The sequence below is a fragment of the Sus scrofa genome, chromosome 6, assembly GCF_054392235.1.
Source record: "Sus scrofa isolate SSC_HxYL_T2T_F1_AM1 chromosome 6, Sscrofa_HxYL_maternal_Yorkshire_Landrace_v2.0, whole genome shotgun sequence".
NCBI classification, from domain to species: domain Eukaryota; kingdom Metazoa; phylum Chordata; class Mammalia; order Artiodactyla; family Suidae; genus Sus; species Sus scrofa.
The window spans coordinates 96,427,910-96,448,236 of NC_139388.1; the positions used below are offsets into that span (position 1 = coordinate 96,427,910).

A 20,327-nucleotide genomic window follows, 5' to 3' on the forward strand; every position below is an offset into this window, starting at 1 on the left:
AGCCAGGACCCCGGGCCGCGCGCGCCCCACAACCCGCGCCCCCTCCCCGCCTGGCGGGCGCGCGCCCCGGCTCCCGCTCCCGCTGGCAGCGGCGGCGGCGGGGATTGTTTTTGTTGCCGCTGAGGCCGGAAGAGCCGTGGGAGCCGAGTCCCTGTCCCCCGGCCGGGCGCCGCCGCCGCCCCCTGCCCAGCGCCCGCGTCTCCGCGGCGCCCCCCCAGCGCCAATATTCCGGAGATCAAGCGTTACGCGGCGGCGGCGGCGGGGCCCGGAGCGGGAGGCGCCGGGGACCGGGGCGAGGCGGCCCCCGCCGCCGCCATGGAAGCAGTGGGACCCGGTGAGGAGCGCGCTCGGTCTGGGACGGGGACTGCACCCCGGCACGGGTGGGCAGGAGGGCCGGCCGCTCCCTGTGGCCCTCATCGAGTCGCGCGTACCTGGGTTGGGCCATTAGGCCTGGGGGAAGGGGACTGGTGCCCCATGGCACAAGGCAGAGGGAGCTGACCTGGGCCTCGGGGCGGGGGGGCGCGGGGACCGCGCCCCAACAAGGAGAGATGAGCCAGTTCTTAAGGTCTAAGAGAGGGAGGCCCAGGAAGGTGACCTGCGTACCCAGGTAGAGGGGAGACCTGACCCAACCTCAGAGAGCTGTGCTCCACGGTGGAGGCGAGGCCAGTTTGGGCCTCAGAAGGGACGATCTGTGCGCAGTGGAGGCCTGTACCGGCAAGGACTACCCCACCTACTACCAGGAGTATTTTTGGCTTGGGGCCGCACCCCTATTTTTCTTTGCACTGGCAGGCAGTTCAGAGCCCTCAGATAAAGAAGAAAGAGAACTTCCCTTAAACACTTCTCATTACCACCGAAGGCCAAGGGGCAAAGTGCCCACCCTTTCTCAAAGGCCCTGAAATCTTGGGGAATCTACTCCTATGCCTCGGTCTGTGAGTCTGTGTCACAGACCCAGTGATCTGTGCTAGTGCCTTAGTGACGGCCGAGTTACTCGCCAGCGCGCGCTCCAGCAGAAGCTTTAACGCCCCAAGTGTCTTCTAATTGGGTTATGGGTAGTTGTGAGGATCAAATGAAGGAGAAAGTGCTTTGGAAACTGTAATTCCCCATCATTGTGAATGGCCTCTGGTTATCTCCCCAGTTCTGCCCAAAGCGGGGGAACCATTCCTGGTTGTAACCAATACCCTGCAGATTGGCATCTGGTGTTCTTACTTGGAACCCCAACAAGTTTCTAATGTCTTGGCTAAGTAGGGCAGGGTTTAGGGGCTGTGTTAGAATTAACTTTTAACGTTATACCTTGTCTACACAGTGGACTTTGTTGTAAAGCATTTCATTTTTATAGTGTGTAGAAAATTCAGTCTACCATTTGAGCTTGGAAACTTTGCAGGTTTGTTTACTTAAAACTTGTTTACATAGCTGAATGGTGAAACCCCACCTTAATTTGCTACTTAAAGTATTTTTTAAAGGCCCTCATAATCAAATTTCACATGCCTTTTAAAAATAAATTGGTTTTGTCACAATATTATTTGATCACCCTCAATGTGAGTATTACACTGGGCTATTTCAGCTATGTCCCCCGGCTAAAGGCATGATCAGGTCTTTAGGAATGTGACAGACTTCTGTTCAAATCCAGTCTAGTAATTTGATAGTTGTATAACCTTGGGCAAATTACTTAATTCCTTTGAACTTTCATTTCCTCATCTATAAAATGAGGGTAATAATAATTATGTGCTGCAAGATTGTTGTGAGAATGAAATAAGAATGTATATGAGAAATCTTGTTGGAGAGAGTAATGCATTATGGATACTTAACAAATGGTTTTTCCCTCCCTTCCCTGTTAGTAAGTCATAATTGAATCAACTGTTGCATTTATGAGCTGATATTGAAAGAGACTTCAACTGTTGCATTTATGAGCTGATATTGAAAGAGACTATGTAACTGTGTATACAGATGAAATTCATGGGAAAGATTGCCCTGACTCTTGGTGCGGGGGGAGCTGATTTTAGCTTTTGCAGATTGGAGGGCTTATCAGTTCACCTTGGATTGTGGAAAATTAATTCTCACTAACCATATTTATAAGACATTAATGAGTCAGCCAAAATGTCGCATAGATCTTTTCTGTTAACTGAGATATTTTCTTGTCTGCTGTCTAGCAGACTCCTTTTTTTGGTGTCACAGTACCTTGGAAGCCCAGTTCATAGCAAGAAGCTGCTTGATGAGTCTGGAATCAGAGCAAAGGGATTTTCTGGTCTTGTGGGATATTTCATCCAGGCTAAGAACCTAGAGAAGCTTTCCTGCTTCTTTGTTAAAGCACCTGTATCTAGTGCTCTGTTCCCTCCACTCTTGCACAATCATTGAAGCATGTTCAGTCTTGCTATTGCTGTCTGTCCCTCATTCAATTTTGATTTCTGACAACCATAACTTGGAAATAAATATATTTAATTAGATTACCATGTATTTTGCTCTATTAATGATAACATTTATTTTCACAGTGCCTTATAGTTTGGAAAGTGCTTTCATAGCTGATAGCTCATTTGATCCTCTGTGAGGAAGGCAAGGCAGGTGTTAGCCCCATTGTACAGATGAGAAAAAGTTCAGAGAGCTTATCATGATTTTATCAAGGTCTCAAGGCTGAGTGGTGAAGTAAGGATAATGCCCTCCTCTTTTAAGCTGACTTTATCCAATCTATGTTGAGTCATACTCCTTACCTTTTTGGAAGATAAGATTCTCTGACTTTGTCACTAAATTTTGGAGTTGCTTCCAATATGAAGACCTTTGAGCACTGATATAACATTTATGTAAGTGAAATCATAATAGCTAACATTTATTGAGTGCTTACCATTATGAGCCACTGTATTCAGCCTTTTCTGTACATCATATCATGAGATCCTCACAAGAGCTTTATGATATAGATGCTATTATAATCATACATTTTCCATTTAATAGATAAGGAAACTGAGGCACAGATTGGCTAAGAAATTGGCCCTAGGTCATGCAGTTTGAAGTAATAAAACCAGGATTGAAACATAAGGAAGTGGAGTTCCTGTTGTGGCTCAGCAGTAACAAACCTCACTAGTATCCATGAGGATGCAGGTTCAGTCCTTGGCTTTGTTCAGTGGGTTGAGCATCCAGTGTTGCCATGAGCTATGGTGTAGGTTGCAGACACGGTTCCCATCTGGTGCTGCTGTGGCTGTGGCTATGGCGTAGGCCAGCACATGCAGCTCTGATTCAGCCCCTAGCCTGGGAACTTCCATATGTCATGGGTGAGGCCCTAAGAAGACCAAAAAAAAAAAAAAAAAAACTAAATTCCTACAGTGTGCTCATCTTTGAATTAGGTATTGAGGTAACAATGAACTGGAACTCCATTTCTTTTTCTTTTTTCTTTTTTCTTTTTGTCTTTTTGCCATTTCTTGGGCCGCTCCCTCGGCATATAGAGGTTCCCAGGCCGAATCAGAGCTGTAGCCGCCGGCCTAAGCCAGAGGCACAGCAACTCGGGATCTGAGCCACGTCTGCAACCTACACCACAGCTCACCACAACGCCGGATCCTTAACCTGCTGAGCGAGGCCAGAAATCGAACCCGCAACTTCATGGTTCCTAGTTTGATTCGTTAACCACTGAGCCACGACAGGAAATCCTGGAACTCCATTTCTGATAAGAGTATACAGTCCAGTGGAGAAAGCATTAATTTAACAAGTTGTTTCTAGGTACTTGCCCTCATCTTCCACAGAGGGTCTGGGGAACCCAGAAGATGCATTCCCCAGTCTGGGAGATTCTGGAAAGGTTTTCTAAGGAGGTGGCACTTGACTTGAGTTTTGAAGGATGAGTATAACTTAGGGAAAGAATGAACAATGAATTTAGTACATGAAAAGATTTTCAGTACTTTAAGAATGTGGTGAGAAAAAAAAAAAGAATGTGGGGATCTGTCAACACAAATTTCGTTAAAGTGTTTGCTTTGATTTTCCTAAGTGATGTTGGGCCAGAACAACTTCTTGGTTCAAAATTTTCTCTCCTCAGTGAATCATATTTGTTCTTGATGAAATACCATTGCAACAAGAGAACTTGTTGTAACTTTCCTTTGTAGTCACAACCCACTTTACTCAACATCTGTTCATAGCAGAAAGGATGTTTATTTTTTAGGCCAGTGTCCATTTGACATTTTCATCAAAAAGGAGTAAGGTTTTCTGTAGACAGATAATTCCCAGCTTGCATTTCCTTAAATCTTTATCTACTGAATATTGATAGGATGTTTTATTTTATTTTATTTTATTTGTCTTTTTAGGGCCTTGATCATGGCATATAGAGATTCCCAGGCTAGGCATCCAATCAGAGCTATAGCCTCTGGCCTATGCCACAGCCACAGTAACGTGTGATCTGAGCTGTGTCTGAGACCTACACCACAGCTCATGGCAACACCAAATCCTTAACCCACTGAGCAAGGCAATGGATCAAACCTGCATCCTCATGGATGCTAGTCAGATTCGTTTCTGCTGAGCCATGACAGGAACATCAGATGTTTGATTTTAAAAACAGAGAGAGAGAGAGCTCGTGTGTGTGTGTGTGTGTGTGTGTGTGTGTGTGTGTGTGTGTGTCTTTGTTCTGAGGAAAAATAAGTTGGGTAAATGATGAGTTAAATGGGTTTATTTATTACATGACTTGTTAGAGAATTTAATATGATAATATGTATTGTAATTTTAAGAAGGGGAGAGAGTACACAGTTTCTTTAGTTTATGGAATCCTCTTTATGGAATATCTTGTGAATCATCAATGCAATAATTTGAAGTGACTGCACTGTCTAGACGAAGGATTCTCAGCCTCAGTAGTATTTGATACTTTGGACTGAATACTTCTTTGCTGCAGGGGCTGTCCTGTGCATTGGAGGATGTTTAGTTGTAACCCTAGCCCCTACCCACCCCATGTCAGTATCACTCCCTGCCCCTGGAGTTGTGACAACCAAAAAGTTCTTCGGACATTGGGCAGATGTTTACTGGGGGACAAAAGCTCCCTCGAGGTTGAGAACCACTGGTCTAGACTAGAAGCTCCTTTTTTTTTTTTTTTTTTTTTTTTTTCCATTTTTGGTTACCCCACAGCATATGGAGCTCCCGGGCCAGGGATCAGATCTAAGCCACAACTTCGGCAACACCAGATCCTTAACCCACTGTGCCTGCTGGGGATGGAACCCGAATCCCAGTGCTCCCAAGACACCACCTATCCTGTTGTGCCACAGTGGGAACTCCTTAGACTGGAAGTTCTTGAAGGCAGAGGTTCTGTCTTTTTCCTGAGTCCACAGTACAGATTAGACATGGAATAAATGAATAAATGTTTGTTGAAGAAATAAACTAGACCTTATGATCAGGAAATACCAGATTGTCCAGATTTTTTTTTTTTTTTTTTGTCTTTTGACCTTTTTAGGAGGTTCCCACCTTAGGGGTTTAATTGGAGCTGTTGCTGCCGGCCTACGCCAAAGCCACAGCAATGTGGGATCCAAGCCGTGTCTGCGACCTGCACCACAGCTCATGGCAACACCGGATCCTTAACCCACTGAGCGAGGCCAGGGATCGAACCTGAAACCTCATGATTCCTACTCGGATTTGTTTCCGCTGTGCCACGATGAGAACTCCTCAGACTGTCCAGATTTTTTAAATATCAGGTTATAAACAAGAAAGTCTAGCATGATCGGTATTGTATTACAATCTAATTTAGCAATTAAATTGATAAATACAGCTGCTGTTTAATCTTCCACAATCTGTACAAACAAAATAATGTAGGCTACAGAAGTTTCCTTGTGGTACTCCTGGTGTTGTCACTGGAGCAGCCCAGGTCACCGCTGTGGTGTGGTTTCAATCCCTGGCCTGGGAACTTCCATATGCAGCAGGAGTGGCCAAAAGAAAAAAAAAATAATTCAGGCTAATTTGTGGAGGATTAATAGATCATCTCTAGCCTGGTGATGGACTCGAGTTTAGAGATGGTTTTTTTTTTTTTTTTAATGAATATAATTTTGTAAGGTTAACTATAGATCTACTGATGCTGATAAAAGATTTTATACAGTAGACTCTATCTCAGAGTTCATCATACTGTATCTAATGTTGACATCTCCCATGTTCAAAATAATAGTGACATGGAAAAATACTTGGAAATCTAGAGGCTCTTAGGTCAAAAGATATTCCAAACTTTACATTAGAGTATGTTCAGTAAACAATAAGATCTCAATAATTGTAGCTGTCGTCATGATCATGAAAGGAATATCATCCTTCGTGACCAAACAGCACATCCAATGTCTTTCACCTTCTTTAGGACCTCCAACTAGCCTGTTTCAGCCACCTCGTCGTCCTGGCCTTGGAACTGTCGGAAAACCAATTCGACTGTTAGCCAATCATTTTCAGGTTCAGATTCCTAAAATAGATGTGTATCATTATGATGTGGATATCAAACCAGAAAAACGGCCTCGTAGAGTCAACAGGTAAGGATTACAAAGAGTAGACGTCTCTATATATTTAAATACATATAATTTATTTGTTACAAATCATATTGTTCTCAAAATTATTTTTAACATGTAGGCTTTATTTTTCTCTGAGATGGTAAGTTTCTTTTTTCTAAGATTTTTTTGTTCTTTTTAAAAAACTTTTGTTGGAATATAGTTGACTTACAACGTTGTGTTAGTTTCAGGTGTACAGCAAAGTGAATCAGTTATGGAGGTACATACATCCATTCTTTTTTCCCCTGTAGGTTATTATAAACAGATGGTAAGTTTCTTATAGCAGGTTTGCTGTCTCGTGCTAGATTACCCTCCACAGATTCTAGCAGAGTGCTGGATACATCGTTGTTCAATCAGTAAGTAAATACTTAATGAATGAAGAAGAAAAGTCACTCTTTCATTGAAAGGCAGCAGAAATTTATAAAAATAGGTGAAGACATTGGCGTATATGGAAAATACTACTAGAACTATCTGGAAATTCAGATTTTATTATTGAGTATTGGTATTAGACATGAGAAAAATATAAGTATAAAGATATCAGGACCATTTTGGGGTATTGAGGAACATAAGCTCAGAGAGAAGTTCTGTTTAATTCTAGCATTATCCAAGTGGGGTCTAGATAGGATGATCTAAGCACTGTGATCCATATGACAGCAGTTTGCCAAGAGTGAAGACATAGCCCTATAACAGATACTCTTCCCCCCCCCCCGTCTTTTTTTTTTTTTTTTTTTTTTGTCTTTTGTCTTTTGTTGTTGTTGTTGTTGCTATTTCTTGGGCCGCTCCTGCGGCATATGGAGGTTCCCAGGCTAGGGGTCCAATCGGAGCTGTAGCCACCGGCCTACGCCAGAGCCACAGCAATGTGGGATCCGAGCCACGTCTGCAACCTACACCACAGCTCACGGCAACGCCGGATCGTTAACCCACTGAGCAAGGCCAGGGACCGAACCCGCAACCTCATGGTTCCTAGTCGGATTCGTTAACCACTGCGCCACGACGGGAACTCCCCCCCCCCCCCCCCGTCTTTTTAAGGCCACACCCGCAGCATTTGAAGGTTCCCAGGTTAGGGGTCGAATCAGAGCTGCAGCTGCTGGCCCACACCGCAGCTACAGGAACACAAAATACAAGCCATGTCTGTGACCTACACCCTAGCTCACAGCAACACCGGATCCTTAACCCACCGAGTGAGGTCAGAGATCGAACCTGCGTCCTCATGGATATTAGTCAGATTAATTTCCACTGAAACACAGCGGGAACTCCTGTAGCAGATATTCTTTTGATGTGCTGAGATCACCCACTTCCCTCTTCTCTGTTTCCACACCAATATTTAGGCAGTCTTTAATATTACAATTCTTGCTTTTCCAAGGATGCTGCTTCATTTTTTTTTTTCATTATAGACCAATAATTTGGCTTTCTGGTGTAGTTCAGTCTCATGCAAGCTCTTAATTATTTGGCTATTTATAACTGAGATCAGTAGTAATAGAAGTGGTGGTAATGGCTAACATCAATCCATTCACTGTATATTTTATTGGGTACTTATTTTATGTCAGGTATTGTTCTGTGTTCTTTTGTCTGTCTGAGAACAAGACAGGCAAAAGTTCGTACCTTTGAGGAACTTATACTGTAATTAATGAATAATAATAACCAAAATTAATGAATAAGCAAACAATACATATTATTTGTTAGTTGGTGATAAGTGCTGTGAAGAAAAATAAAACAGGAACAGAAGAGGGGTTCCCTGGTGGCCTAGCAGTTTAAGACTTGGCATTGTCACTGCTGTGGCTTGGATTTGATCCCTGGCCCAGGAACTTCTGCATGCTGTGGGCATAGCCAAACACACACACACACACACAAACAAAAACAGGAATAGAAGATAGGGAATGGTGGGAGTGAGCCACTGATTTTATGTGTACACATATAAAAATGTATATAATGACATTTATATTATGTAAGATATGTGTGTATATATAATATATATATGTTCTAATAAATGTGTGTGTATATATGTATATAATGTTTTAATAGTATGGCAATGGAAGGTCTCACTGAAAAGTGACATTTGAGGAGAAACCTAGAGGAAGTGAGGGATATCGACATTGAGAATCCCAGGCAGAGGCAGCAGCTTGGATGGTATTTTCAAGGAACAGCAGATAAGGCCTATATTGCTGGGGTCAGGGGGAGAGTGATAGATAGAGAAACTCCAAAGGACCCTATCATGCAGGATCTTGTAGGCAGTCATAGGGCTTTAGTTTTATTCTGATTAGATGGGTTTTGAGTAGATATTTGATATGAGTAACTTATATTTCTTTTTTTTTTTTTTTTTGTCTTTTTGCTATTTCTTGGGCCGCTCTGCGGCATATGGAGGTTCCCAGGCTAGGGGTCGAATTGGAGCTGTAGCTGCCAGCCTACGCCAGAGCCACAGCAACTCGGGACCTGAGCCGCATCTGCAACCTACACCGCTGCTCACGGCAACGCTGGATCGTTACCGCACTGAGCAAGGGCAGGGACCGAACCCGCAACCTCATGGTTCCTAGTCGGATTCGTTAACCACTGCGCCACGACGGGAACTCCAACTTATATTTCTAATGGATCATTCCGGCTGTGGTGTTGCAAGTGAACCCTAGCAGGTAAGGGTGAAAAGCAGGGAAATCATTTAGGAGGCACTTATAACGAATCGGGTGAAAGCAATGGCTTGAACTTTAGTAGTAAAAATGGTAGTGATAAGAAATGGTCAAAGTTTACTAGGGTCAACAGGATTTGCTGATGGATTGAACATGAAGTATGAGAGAAAGCAATGAGTCATGGTTGATTCCAGGGTTTTTGTCTTGAGCAAATGGAAAAATGGAGTTGCCATTTATTGGGACAGGGAAATCTATGGGAGAATCCAACAAGGGTGGCAGATCCAGAGATACGTTTTTTGGACATGTTAGGATTGAGATGTCTCTTAGACATCCCAGTGGAGATGTTGAGCAGGAAGCCGAGTACGTGAGGTTGGACTCAGGGGAGAGGTCCAGGCTGGAAGCAGACATTTGAGAGTCAACAGCATATTGGGTAAACCCATGAGTCTGGCTGAGAACACATAGGAAGTGAGTATGGGTAAAGGGAATACAACTCCGAGATTGAATCCTGAGGTAACCCAGTACTTAAAAACTGGGGAGGTGAGGAAGAATCAGCAAGAAAACTGTCATGGAGAGGCCACTGGGACAGGAGAAAAACCAGGGCAGAGTAAGGAGACAAGGGAAGAAGGTGTTTTAAGTTGAAAGAACTGATCACCTGATGCTCAGGGGACAAGGAATTTCAAAACATAGCGCTCCCTGGGGACCTTGCTAAGAGTAGTTTTGGTGAAGGAAAAGCCTCACTTGAGAAGATTAAAGAGAGGAGGTCCTGTTGTGGCTCAGTGGTAAAGAACCCAACAAGAATCCACGAGGACGTGGGTTTGATCCCTGGCCTCGCTCAGTGGGTTAAGGATCCGGCATTGCCGGCATTGCCGTGAGCTGTAGTGTAGGTCACAGACATGGCTTGGATCCAGCATTGCTATGGCTGTGGTGTGTGGTGTAGGCTGGCAGCTACAGCTCTGATTCGACACCTAGCCTGGGAACTTTCATATGCTGCAGGTGTGGCCCTAAAAACCAAAAAAAAAAAAAAAAAAAAAAAAAAAAAAGGAGAGGTTAAAGAGAGAAAAGAAGAGCAATTAGAGACAACTCCTTCAAGGAATTTTGATGCAGTGGGGAGCAGAGAAATGAAGTGTTCAGACGAGGAGGAAGGAGAATCGAGAAAGTTTAATTTTTTCAAGATGAGAGAAATTATACCATAATTGTATGCTGAAAGAAATAATTCGGTAGAGTTGGAAAATTTGATGACTCAGGAGAGAGAAAGATTCCTAGAGCGATATTTTTTGAACATACCAAAGTAAATAGGCTGGTTAGCAGATGTTTGGGCTTGTCTAAAACATCCATAAGATATTTGGTGCACATCAGAAGTTCCCTGAGGAGTTCCTGCTGTGGCACAATGGGGTCAGCAGCATCTTGAGAGTGCTGGGTCGCATGTTTGATCCCTGGCTCCACACAGTGGGTTAAGGATCTGGCATTGTTGCAACTGTGGCTTAGCTTGCAATTGTGGTTTGGATCTGATCCCTGGCCCGGGAACTCCACATGCTATGGGGTGGCCAAAAATGAAACAAAACAAAAACACAAAAGTTCCCTGAAATTTGGTCCTATTCAAAATGTCCATGAGCACTTTCAGCCCATGCCAGATGGTTTTGGACAAGACTGAGTGTCAAGGACCTTTTGGTGTGGAATAAATGTCTCCATGGATTTTTTTTTTTTTTTGTCTTTTTTCTATTTCTTTGGGCCACTCCCGTGGCATATGGAGATTCCCAGGCTAGGGGTTGAATCGGAGCTGTAGCCACTGGCCTACGCCAGAGCCACAGCAACGCAGGATCCGAGCCGCATCTGCAACCTACACCACAGCTCACGGCAACACCGGATCGTTAACCCACTGAGCAAGGGCAGGGACCGAACCCGCAACCTCATGGTTCCTAGTCAGATTCGTTAACCACTGCGCCACAACGGGAACTCCCTTTTTTTGTCTTTTTGTCTTTTCTTGGGCTGCTCTCACGGCATATGGAGGTTCCCAGGCTAAGGGTCGAATCAGAGCTGTAGCCACCGACCTATGCCAGAGCCACAGCAACTCGGGATCCAAGCTGCGTCTGCAACCTACACCACAGCTCACGGCAACACCAGATCCTTAACCCACTGAGCAAGGCCAGGGATCGAACCCCTAAACCTCATGGTTCTTAGTCGGATTCGTTAACCACTGCTCCACGACGGGAACTCCACCATGGATATTTTGGACAGGACAAATATGGCCAAATATCAAGGACCTCTTGACGTGGAACAAATTTCTTACAGACCAAACATCTTATGGATGAACAGGACCAAATGTCCTGCAATAAGGAGGCTTATTGTATGGCAAACACTCTTCTAAAGATTCTATATGGGAGTTCCCGTCGTGGCGCAGTGGTTAACGAATCCGACTAGGAACCATGAGGTTTCGGGTTCCATCTCTGCCCTTGCTCAGTGGGTTAACGATCCGGCATTGCCGTGAGCTGTGGTGTAGGTTGCAGACGCGGCTGGGATCCCACATTGCTGTGGCTCTGGCATAGGCCGGTGGCTACAGTTCCGATTCGACCCCTAGCCTGGGAGCCTCCATATGCCACAGGAAGTGGCCCTAGAAAAGTCAAAAAGACAAAAGAAAAAAAAAAAAAAGTAAAGATTCTATATGTATTTATTCACTTAATATAACAACTTTTGTTGTAGGTGTTATAATTACCATAATTTTACAAATGAAGAAACAGTTGTAAGAGATTAAGTAACTTGTCTGAGGTCATACAGCTCTGCCACTTAATCATTGTGTGACTGGGGCAGGTCACTTGCCCATTCTCAATTTTTGTTTTTTCTCTTCAATATGAGGTCAATAATCATTGCCCTGCTTGTCTCACAAGGTTGTTTTGAAGATTGAATGAGAATAGAGGTGAAAATGTGTTTTTACTGTCAAACTTTATGGTCATATTTTAAGAATGTAAGGTGAAAAATTACCCTTCCAGTCTGAAAATATACTGTTCTTAACTCAGCTTGTTAAAATTGGGAATGTATGAGACCATTTGTCCCTTAAATTTTTTTTTCAGGTGCATGATTTGGTTTGAAAACATGTGACTTTCCCACAGATTTCATTTGTAGGAACATTAATGCCTTAGCTAATTGTGATATATTTTGGCTTTTAAAACACAGATCCCGGAGTTCCCGTCGTGGCGCAGTGGTTAACGAATCCGACTAGGAACCATGAGGTTGCGGGTTCGGTCCCTGCCCTTGCTCAGTGGGTTAACGATCCGGCGTTGCCGTGAGCTGTGGTGTAGGTTGCAGACTCGGATCGATCCCGCGTTGCTGTGGCTCTGGCGTAGGCCGGAGGCTACAGTTCCGATTCGACCCCTAGCCTGGGAACCTCCATATGCCGCGGGAGCAGCCCTAGAAATGGCAAAAAGACGAAAAAACAAAAAACAAACAAACAAAAAAAAAACACAGATCCCATACATGGGGCTCACTAATGTTGGTAAGACATAGCACCTGACTTTTTATTGACTGTAGCATTCCAAAATCTCACACTCAGATCTGTCCATCTTAAACTATAGCCGCTAGTTTCCCTACAGCTGCATTTATTTCAGGGTCTGCAGACAGTGTGATCTGGCATATCTGCAAAAACAAATAAAGCTATTCATGCTTGGTTGAGAGAAAGGTTTTCATTCCACAAGACAAGAAACTGCATGGGTAATCTTTATGGAATGAAGATATTTTATGACATTCCCTTCTCTATACTACTTGGGAGCAGTTTGGAATATAACAAGTTATATTATGCAGAATAATAAATTAGTAGCACTAGTCAAAGGGGTTGATTTATTCCTTTGAGTATGGTGCATCTTAGATTTATTTGGAATTTCTGCCTACTCTCTTTTCCAAAACCAGAATACTTGAATAAGGATGCTTATTTGATAACAAACTTATCATTGTTCAATTATGAACATGCCAAACTTAGATACCTAAGATAGATTATTATTATTATTTTGGCCATGCCCATGGCATGCAGAAGTTCCTGGGCTGGGGCTTGAACCCATGCCATAGCAGTAACCAGAGCCACAGCAGTGACAATGCTGGATCCTTAACCCACTGAGCCACTAGGGAACTCCAGGCTATTCATATAAGGCTCTACTCGTTATAGTAGAGGACTTCGGAGAGTAGGAATTTAAGAGGATGCTGTAGGGAGTTCTCATTGTGGCTCAGTGGAAACGAACCCAACTCATATCCATGAGGATGTGGCTTCAATCCCTGGCCTTGCTCAATGGGTTAAGGATCTGGTTTGCTGTGAGCTTTGGTATAGGTCGCAGACATGGATTAGATCTGGCGTTGCTGTGGCTGTGGAGTAGGCCAGCGGCTGGAAAAAAAAAAAGGATGCTATAAATTTTCTTTTCTTTTTCCTTTTATTCCCCCCTTCCATTGTCATCTCATAGTTGCTTTTGTGCACTCGTCTACTTTTCTTTAGTTAACCTTTTTTTTTTTTGGCTGCGCCCATAGCTTGTGGAAGTTCTGGGACCAAGGATCAAACCCTAGCCGCAGTAGTGACAATGCCAGATCCTTAACCCGCTGAGCCACCAGAGAACTCCTAGTTTAAATTACTGGAAACAACTATAACTTTAACTCTTACTTTTTCCAAGGAGTTTTGAACTGAATTTTGATGATTAAGGTATTCCTTGCTGTTCACAATTTCGAAGAGTTAACCTTCACTATCTCCGTTATTGTTAAGGGAGGTAGTAGATACAATGGTGCGGCACTTTAAGATCCAAATATTTGGTGATCGGCAGCCTGGCTATGATGGCAAAAGAAATATGTACACAGCACATCCACTGCCAATTGGACGGGATAGGGTAAGTGTTAACAGCAAGAAATGTACATTAGACCTAGGACATTTAGTAATAATTATATAGGGCAAAAATGTTCCTGTTTCTAATAACAATTCAGTTCTTAAAGTTGTTTCTCATGGTGATGATAGATTTGTTATTCTGTCCATATCCTTCTGTCCCTTGGTTAATCAATTAATTGAGCATTAGAATTTAGGTTGATTAGGTCACCTTTACATATATTCCAAATTTCTCAGGTGTTAAAGTGCCGCCTGAATCTGAACAGTGGAATTTTTTAAATAGGCTTTTATTTTTTTGTATTATAGTTGATTTACAGTGGTCTGTCAATTTCTGCTATACAGCAAAGTGACCCAGTCAAATATATATATAGTATATATGTACATTCTTTTTCTCACATTATCCTCCATCTCGTTCCATTGCAAGTGACTAGATATAGTTCCCTGGGCTATACAGCAGGATCTCAGTTGCTTATGCACTCCAGATGTGATAGTCTGCATCTACTAATGCCAAACTTCCAGTCCATCCCTCTCCCTCCCCCTCCCCCTTGGCAAACACAAGTCTGTGCTCCAAGTCCATGAGTTTGTTTCTTTTCTGTAGATAGGTTCATTTGTGCCATATATTAGATTCCAGATATGTGATATCATGTGGTATTTGTCTTTCTCTTTCCGACTTATTTCACTTAGTATGAGAGTCTCTAGTTCCATCCAAGTTGCTGCATGAACAGTGGAATTTTTATATAACTTGTAGAATATTATATAACACCCACTTTTAAAAATATTTATACTACTACAATACTTTTGAAGACATTTTGTTTCTTTTTTGGCCACTCCATGGCATATGGAGTTCCTGAGCCAGGGATCAGATGCAAGCTGCAGCTTTACCCGAGCAACTCCTTGTTGTATTGTGGTAAAATATATAACATAAAATTCACTATTTGAACCTTTTTTTTGTGTGTGTGTCTTTTTAGGGCTGCACCCACAGCATATGGAGGTTCCCAGGCTAGGGGTTGAATCTGAGCTGTAGCCGCTGGCCCACACCACAGCCACAGCAATGCAGGATCTGAGCCGCATATGCGACCTACACCACAGTTCATGGCAACGCCAGATCCTTAACCCACTGAGTGAGGCCAGGGATCAAACCTGCATCCTCATGAATCTGCGTCCTCATGGATACTAGTCAGATTTGTTTCTGCCGAGCCACAACAGGAACTCCTGAACCGTTTTTAAGTGTACGATTCAGTGGCATTACGTATGCTCACTTTGTTATGCAACTATGACCACTGTCTACCTCTAGAACTTTTCATCATCCTAAACTGAAACTCTGTTCCCATTAAACAATAACTCCCATTTCCTCCTCCCCTATTCCTGGTAGCCGCTATTCTATGTTCTGTCTTTATGAACTTAGCTATCCTAGGTACCTCATATAAGTGGAACCATATAATATTTGTCATTCTGTGTCTAGCTGTTTCACTTAGCATAATGTCTTCAAGGTTCATGCATGTTGTAGCATCTACTTTGTTATTAACCATTATATAATATTCAATATTAAATGATTCCCCTATTGATGGAATATAGGTTGTTTCCAATATTTTGCAATTATAGAAAGTGTTAAATATACATATACTATATTGAACATTCCTGAGATCTCTCAGCCTTTGTAAATATGTATGTATATGTATTTTTCCTTAGGTCGATATGGAAGTGACCCTTCCAGGCGAGGGTAAAGACCAGACCTTTAAAGTGTCTGTTCAGTGGGTGTCAGTTGTGAGTCTTCAGTTGCTTTTAGAAGCTTTGGCCGGGCACTTGAATGAAGTCCCAGATGACTCAGTTCAAGCACTTGATGTTATCACAAGACACCTTCCCTCCATGAGGTTGGTACCTTAGTTTGAATTATTTGCCACAAATGTCAGACTTTTCTGCTAAGTTGCATTGGAGCCATTGAAAGTTTTCTGCATAAGTCATAGTTGAAACTTGGTTTCAGTTCACAAAGTTGAGAATGAAATGAAGGCCCTTTCAAGTTTTTATTGTGAAACATGCAAACTCTTGTTTCTTCAGGTACACTCCAGTGGGTCGCTCCTTTTTCTCACCTCCTGAAGGTTATTACCATCCTCTGGGAGGAGGTAGAGAGGTTTGGTTTGGCTTTCATCAGTCTGTGAGACCTGCCATGTGGAATATGATGCTCAATATTGATGGTAGGATGGAACTCTCTTCACCCTGTACTCTTTTGGCTAGTTTTTTGGTCCTTTTCCTTTCCCTGAAGTTAATCAGCCTTCTTCTCTGTTTGTTAGTATCTGCAACTGCTTTCTACAGGGCTCAGCCTATCATTGAGTTCATGTGTGAGGTTTTAGACATTCAGAACATCAATGAACAGACCAAACCTCTAACAGACTCCCAGCGTGTCAAATTTACCAAAGAAATCAGAGGTAGGTATTCGCATTACTGTGATCTTGGAGAGGCAGCTCAGCATGGTGCAAGGAACACAGTTTTAGAATCAGACACATCTGGGCTTCCATCCCTTCCCAGCTAGTTCTATCATTGTGGCCTTGAGCAATTTACTTAACCACTGTGAGCCTTAGTTTATTCATCTGAAATAATAATATGTGTCTTGTAAGAGTTAAATGCAGCCAGATTATAAAGATTCCAGCACAGTGCCAGGCACATATCAGGCACTTAGTAACTATTACTCTTACTTACTTGAAAAGTCCCATTTTAATAAAATAACACAAGTTCATTTAGTCTCCTCTTAGAATTTCTTTTTTTGGGTTTTTTTGTTTGTTTGTTTGTTTGTTTTGGTATTTCTGTCTTCCTAGGGCCGCACCCATGGCATATGGAGGTTCCCAGACTAGGGGTCAAATTGGAGCTACAGCTGCTGGTCTACACCACAGCCGTAGCAATGCCAGATTCAAGCCGCATCTTCAACCTACACCACGGCTCACAGCAACGCCAGATCCTTAACCCACTGAGAGAGGCCCGGGATCAAACCTGCAACCTCATGGCTCCTAGTTGGGTTCGTTAACCACTAAGCTACAACAAGAACTCCCACTCTTAGAATTTCTTTTCTTTACCTGTTATTAGCTATTTCTCTCATACCATAGGCTTCACTAGGGCTATCTACAGACAATACAGTTGATGCTTAATAGGTGTTTATAAATGAAGTAATACATCAAAGTAGGTTTCAAATCTTAAGTTGTCTGGGTTCTAATTTATTCTGCTTGGCTGAAGGTTTTTGCCGGTACATGAGGATATTGTTCCTATAGCCTTGCAACTTCTGTCCTGTACAGTGTCATGCCTTTCTCTTTTTTTGGCTGCCCCGAGGCATATGGAGCCCCAGGGCCAAGGATCAGATCCAAGCCACAGCCACCAACTAAGCTGCAGCTGTGGCATCACGGGATCCTTAACCCACCTTACCAGGCCAGGGATTGAACCCATGCCCTAGTGCTCTTAAGACACCACCAATCCTGCTGTGCCACAGCAGGAGTTCTTGTCGTGTCTTTCTGAAAACAACATTCAAATCTTTTTTCTTTTTTTTTTTGTCACCTGTGATTTTAATTAATACTGATATTTTGACTTTCTTTTAATTTCAGGTCTTAAAGTTGAGGTGACCCACTGTGGACAGATGAAACGCAAATATCGAGTTTGTAATGTGACTAGACGGCCAGCCAGTCATCAAACGTATGTTAGCCACATCTAAAATTATACCATTCCATTTTTGGTAACAAAATAAGCTACTATAGTCATATGAGAAATCGATACCCCATATTGTAATTTTAAAAAATCACCTAGAGGAGTTCCCTGGTGGTCTAATGGTTAAGATTTGGCACTTTCATCACTGCAGCTCAGGTTTAATCCCTGGTCTGGAACTAAGATCCTACATCAAACTGCTTCATGCTACAGCCAAAAATTTTTTTGAAAAAAAATCACCTAGATCTTTACTTTTAAGCACCAAACTTTACACCATGTTTTAAATATTTTTGATAAGAGATATTTGTAAAATGTATTTCCTGCCTTTAATTTATTTCACCTCTTAAACAGAGTATGCTAAACATAGATCAATTTTATATAATTATGCAAAATCATCATTATGAGCATCATTTATTATATTGTTGTAATTCTCAATGCATGGCCTGAAGGATCTATTAAGGCCTGTAAGTCATAAAAGCTGTCATGGGAAAAGATATATTGCCTGTGTTTTATGTGGATTTTTCTTTCCTCCTTTTGTAGCTAGCTGTCGCTTCTTCCATCTGTCAGTGTATATGGCATGCCTCCAGCAACACACTCATTTTTACTTTCCCAATCTCATTTTTCTAATCACCCAACTTCTAATCCACTGTGAACTATGCCTAGTGAAAAGATATATATGAAAGTAATTTTTAAATTACCATATATGTAAGTTGTATTCCTATAATAAAGATTATTAAACTCATGTCTGACATAAATATGAATATCGGCTTTCCTAAGTGAAGAGCATAAACTTAGCTATGTAAACTTTATTTAGAAGACTTTTTCAAGCAAGTGTACGTCAGAATAACCTGGAGGGCTTTGTTCTAGATAACTGAAATTTTGGGGTGACCTCTGGATAAATGTAGTATATTAATTTGGTCTGATTTGAATAAATTCTTTAGTCTGAACTTATGTTCACATCCACATGAGTTTCTTTCTTTCTTCTTTCCTTTCTTTCTGTTTTTCTTTCTTCCTCTCTCTCTCTTCTCCCCCCACCCTTCCTTCCTATGGCCTCACCCATGGATTGAATCTGAGCCAGTGCTGTGGCAATGCCTGATCCTTTAACCCAGGTCACCTCCGCACTGACCCAAACCACTGCAGTTAGGTTCTTAAGCCACCGTGCCACAGGGGGAACTCCTCACATGAGTTTCTTGAGTTGTAAAGTGATATTCCATGTATTCTTCATGTTATACCACTGACTTCATTCTCTAGGGGAAAAAAATGTTACCAATAACTTATGTGCTACTGTGAATTGTAGCACTTGTTTCAAAAAGAATTTTGTCAGGAATTTCCATTTGTGGTTCAGCAGGTTAAAAACTCAACTAGTATACGTGAGGATGTGGGTTCAATCCCTGGCTTCACTCACTGGGTTAAGGATCCTGTTGCAAGCTGCAGTGTAGGTCACAGATGCAGCCTGAATCTGGCATTACTCTGGCTGTGATGTAGGGCAGCAGCTGCGGCTCCGGTTTGACTCCTAGCCTGGGAACTTCTACATGCTGCAGATGTGACCCTAAAAAGCAAAGAACATAAATAAAAATAAAAATTAGTGAGTTCCCGTTGTGGTGCAACAGAAACGAATCCGACTAGGAACCACAAGGTTGTGGGTTCGATCCCTGGCCCTACTCAGTGGGTTAAGGATCTGGCGTTGCCGTGAACTGTGGTAAAGGTTGCAGACAAGGCTCGGATCTGGTGTTGCTATGGCTGTGGCATAGGCTGGCAGCTGTAGCTTCAATTAGACCCTAGCCTGGGAACCTCCATAAGCCGTGAGTGTGGCCCTAAAAAGAAAAAAAATTAATTAATAAAATAATAAAAAAATAAGAATTAAAAAAATTGGAGTTCCTGTCATGGGTTAGTGGAAACGAATTTGACTAGTATCCATGAAGACACAGGTTCCATCCCTGGCCTCGTTCCGTGGGTTAAGGATCCAATGTTGCTGTGAGCTGTGGTGTAGGTCGCAGACACAGCCCAGATCTGACGTTACTATGGCTGTGGTGTTGGCCAGCGGCTATAGCTCTGATTGGACCCCTAGCCTGGGAACCTCCATGTGCCGCGGGTGCAGCCCTAAAAAGACAAAAATAAATAAATAAATAAATAAAAGTAAAATAAATTTTAAAAATTAAAAGAAGTTGAAGATATTTCTAAAAAATTTGTTCTCTTATAGTTTTCCCTTACAGCTAGAAAACGGTCAAGCTATGGAATGTACAGTAGCTCAATATTTTAAGCAAAAGTATAGTCTGCAGCTGAAATACCCCCATCTTCCCTGTCTCCAAGTAGGACAAGAACAAAAGCATACATACTTGCCACTTGAGGTAAGCTAAACTAAATTTTCTTCTGCCAATCTTATGAATGAGTTAAAAAAAAAAAAGACATGTTCTAGACTAGTATTAGAGTTTTGTATTAATTTCTAAAATGTTTTGAACAGGTAACTTCACCATATAACAGAATTTTCTCTTTTTTTTTGGAAATGGAAGATGTAAGTTACAGTTCAACAGGGGCTTAAGATATAGAAGCTCGTTACACAACCTAATTCTTCTTTGCCTCTTGGTAGGTCTGTAATATTGTGGCAGGGCAGCGATGTATAAAGAAGCTCACGGACAATCAGACTTCCACGATGATCAAAGCCACAGCACGATCCGCTCCTGACAGACAGGAAGAAATCAGTAGACTGGTCAGTAA

At 42.4% G+C, this 20,327-nt stretch overlaps 1 protein-coding gene across 13 annotated transcripts in view; it reads left to right on the forward strand.

Annotated features, from left to right (window-relative positions):
* AGO4 (argonaute RISC component 4) overlaps positions 1-20,327 on the forward strand; it is a 45,539-nt gene that overhangs the window by 558 nt on the left and 24,654 nt on the right. For 3 of the 13 annotated variants that reach the window (XM_021093286.2, XM_084958176.1, XM_084958171.1), the window contains exons 2-9: positions 6,287-6,452; positions 13,818-13,938; positions 15,621-15,802; positions 15,987-16,123; positions 16,220-16,354; positions 17,516-17,603; positions 19,813-19,960; positions 20,200-20,319. In XM_021093286.2, coding sequence (XP_020948945.1) covers positions 13,834-13,938; positions 15,621-15,802; positions 15,987-16,123; positions 16,220-16,354; positions 17,516-17,603; positions 19,813-19,960; positions 20,200-20,319 — 915 coding nt within the window. In that variant the 5' untranslated portion in view covers positions 6,287-6,452; positions 13,818-13,833. 13 annotated transcript variants of the gene reach the window in all.